General features: G+C 55.1%; 1 protein-coding gene across 1 annotated transcript; it reads right to left on the bottom strand.

The window, feature by feature from the left end:
- Positions 1-398: 398 nt before the first annotated feature.
- On the bottom strand, positions 399-2,585 carry LOC147596677 (endogenous retrovirus group K member 21 Gag polyprotein-like). The gene is made up of 2 exons (XM_086769778.1): positions 2,553-2,585; positions 399-1,160 (listed from the first exon to the last, which is right to left on the bottom strand). The coding sequence occupies exons 1-2, from the start codon at positions 2,568-2,570 to the stop codon at positions 399-401; spliced, it is 780 nt and encodes a 259-aa protein (XP_086625904.1). The 5' UTR covers positions 2,571-2,585.
- Positions 2,586-3,045: the final 460 nt, after the last annotated feature.

Genomic DNA, 3,045 nt, shown 5'->3' with positions numbered 1-3,045 from the left:
TCCATGTCAGTCTGATTGGTGGGAGTGGGTATGCAGCAGTAGCCCTTATGGTAAATTTGTCACCCTGGCTTTTAGTAGGGCTAGAGCATCCCTTCCCAACAGGGGTGGGACTCCTGACATGACATATGGGAAGAGGGTAATAGTTTTCTCCGGTCCCTTTTCAGTGCGAAGCGTGATTGCTACCAATTGAGCACTCTTCCGGGCTTGGTTTAATCCCCCGACTCCACCCACCATGGGGGCGCCTTCCAATTTCCAATGCGGGGGCCAATTCGTCTCAGGGATAACTGTAACATCTGCTCCAGTGTCGATCAAAAAGGGGACACTAATAGTGGTGTCATTTAAGGCATTATAGAGGGAACAGATCCCCCACACCACTGGCGGGTTGTCACACTTTACTGTCAGGGCCACCCTGGGGTCCTGCCCCCAAAGGGTGGTCCTTGCTGTTCCTGAGATGGGGGCAGATTCGGCTGGACCGTTGGTTGAGCCATAAAGTTGGTCGCTTCTCGAGGGGGCAGCGGGTTCGGGAGCGTTTTGCCCCATCCGGGGTTGGCACAATTGGGCCGCCTCGTGTCCCAAGTGGGAGAGGGCTGTGTGCAGCCCAGGTGCCCTCTCCCCCTCCCGTTTCCCTGGATTTTAGATCTGCATTCTTTAGCGAAATGCCCTTTCTTTCCACAGGCCCAACACGGTCCTCTGGGTCGATTTTGGCGCGGGGGGGGTGCTGTTGGCAGGTTCCCCAACCGAGGGCAGTTTGCTACAACGTGGCCCACCTGGCCGCATTTAAAACATGCCATCACGTTAGCTATTGCGGTGCGGACAGCCACCTGGATCGGGGCTAAATGCTCTTCGTTCGTGACATACTTAATCGTGTCCGCAATACTCGACCCCATTGGCAGTGATCGTAGGATTTCTTTGGTTGCTGAATTACACTGCTGACGTAAGCACTCTGCTACAACCGGGCCTTTCGCTTCCAAAGGCAGGGTCGAGGAGTCAATCGCTGTCTGGAGGCAATCCACAAATTGCGCAAAGCTTTCGCTTTCTTTTTGCTTTACTGTGGACCAGGGTGACGGCTTGACAATAGCTCTAGAGGCTGTGCGAATAGCTTCTCTGGCCGCACGCGTAGTTGTCATAACTTCATGGGCCCGCATGCCCTGGGCCTGCGCCTGGGGGGTAATCATTGTCAGGTCTGAACCCATCAGCTGCTGCAGGCTGGAGCCGTGTAGCGGGTGATCCGCCCCGGTTACTTGGGCTAGTTGCTTCGTACAGTTGTCCTCCCATTCTTGTTTAAAAATGATCATCCCTGCCCTGTCAATGATCAGTCTACAAGTTTGTTTTATATCAAATGGGAGCATGTTGTCTCCCCCAAAGACACCGTCTATGAGGGTGGAGACCAGGGCAGAATTGAGCCCTTTGTCCACAATTGCTTTAACAATCGCTTGTATATCCTTGGGGTTTATTGGCGAGTAGACCCTTTGTCCCCTGTCCGCCACCCAGACCGGGAACGCCAGCGTGGCCGATGGGACCCAATCGGCACAGGCAATATTTATTTTCTTCCAATCCGTGAGAGGAATTTTTTCCCTTTGCGATTCCTTTTTATTTTGGATGTGGGTATTTTTGCTTTTGACTCTATTTACCCTCATGTCCTCCTCCTCTGAGTTTGAATCAGTTGCAAGCCAGTCGTCTGAGCTGCTATCTGATCCGGAGTCGGAACTCAACTGACCGGTTTTTCTCGTTGGGCTCCGGCCCCGCCCACTTCCCTTGCGGGCGGACCGTTCCCTCCCTCTTGGCTCGCCCCTCCTTCTGCTCGGCGGGGTGTTTGCCCTATGAGGGCGTGTTTTCAGATGGGCGCTCTGATTGGCTCTCCGCCCCTCGCTCGCACTCCTCTCCTCTTTCCGGTCGCCTCCACCACTCTTCTCCTTCTCGTTCTCCTCCCCTTCTGGTTCGTGTACGCTTGTTAGTTCAAGCGCTTCCTCCGTTTTCCCGCCGGGGACGTCTTTGTCCCGCCCTCCCCCCTGGGGTTCGGCGCCATTTTGGGGCGCATAAGGCGGTGGTCTTTCCCGGGCTTCGGCGCCCCTGGCTTCCTCAGCTAACCCACTCCAGAAGGACAGTGTGCACTTCTGCCCCTCCGTAAGCAGGTCAGGGTTTGGGGGTTCAGGGGGCGAAAGGCTCAGGGGTAGAGGGGGTGTATTGCCCTCTCGTAAGTCTTTAGACTCGGCAGAATCATCGCCGTTTGGGGTGTGCGGAGTCTGCGTGGCTGCCCCGACTCCCAATTTCGGGGTGACCAACAAACAGTCCCTTGCCGCCCTCCAGGTTTCCTGCTCTTGTAAAGCCTTTTGCAGGGCCTGTACGACTTTCCCCCACGACTTAAGGTTTTTCCCACTACCCGAGGACATAGTCTCCTCGGCTAATGCTTTAGTGCATTTATCCCACACTTCAGGGTGGAGAATATCCACCGGCTGGTCAATGACCCCAATCTGTAAAAGCCTCGCAACTGCGAGAGTAAAATCTTGGGGCTTACAATCAATACCCCACTGCTTATGTAATTGTGATACGACCTTCACAAGGGCTTCCATCCTCCTTGTTGGTCCGGGAGCGTCCTCCCCACCGGGCTGGTCCTGCCGCTCCGGCCACCGTTCACCCGTCCAGGCGATTTTCCCGGGTTTCGGCACCACTTGTTGCCTTTGTTGGCGTGGCGACCTGGTTCAGGAATGGCACGGCGACCACCCCCAGGCTGCTCGGTCCATCAGCTCGCAGACACCAATGTGGTGAACGGCAAATGGCATTTACTGGTAGGTAACACGGCCTTATATAGCTTGGGTTTACAACGTCACTTCCGTCTGCTTACATCATAGACTAAACGCTATTGGCTATCATAGACTAAACGCTATTGGCTATCCGGAGAGGGGTCCTATCTTCCCGTACAGCGTGATATCTTCCGTCCGCCAGACCCTAGCTGCCTACACTGGCACTGGCACCATGCTGACAGCAGTGGGCTGAACTGTGCTCCCCTTCCCCCAGCAACACTAGTTTAAAGCCCTCCGGATGAAC

The sequence above is a fragment of the Chlamydotis macqueenii genome, chromosome W, assembly GCF_036417535.1.
Source record: "Chlamydotis macqueenii isolate bChlMac1 chromosome W, bChlMac1.mat, whole genome shotgun sequence".
NCBI classification, from domain to species: domain Eukaryota; kingdom Metazoa; phylum Chordata; class Aves; order Otidiformes; family Otididae; genus Chlamydotis; species Chlamydotis macqueenii.
This window is presented reverse-complemented; position numbering and strand designations above follow the sequence as displayed.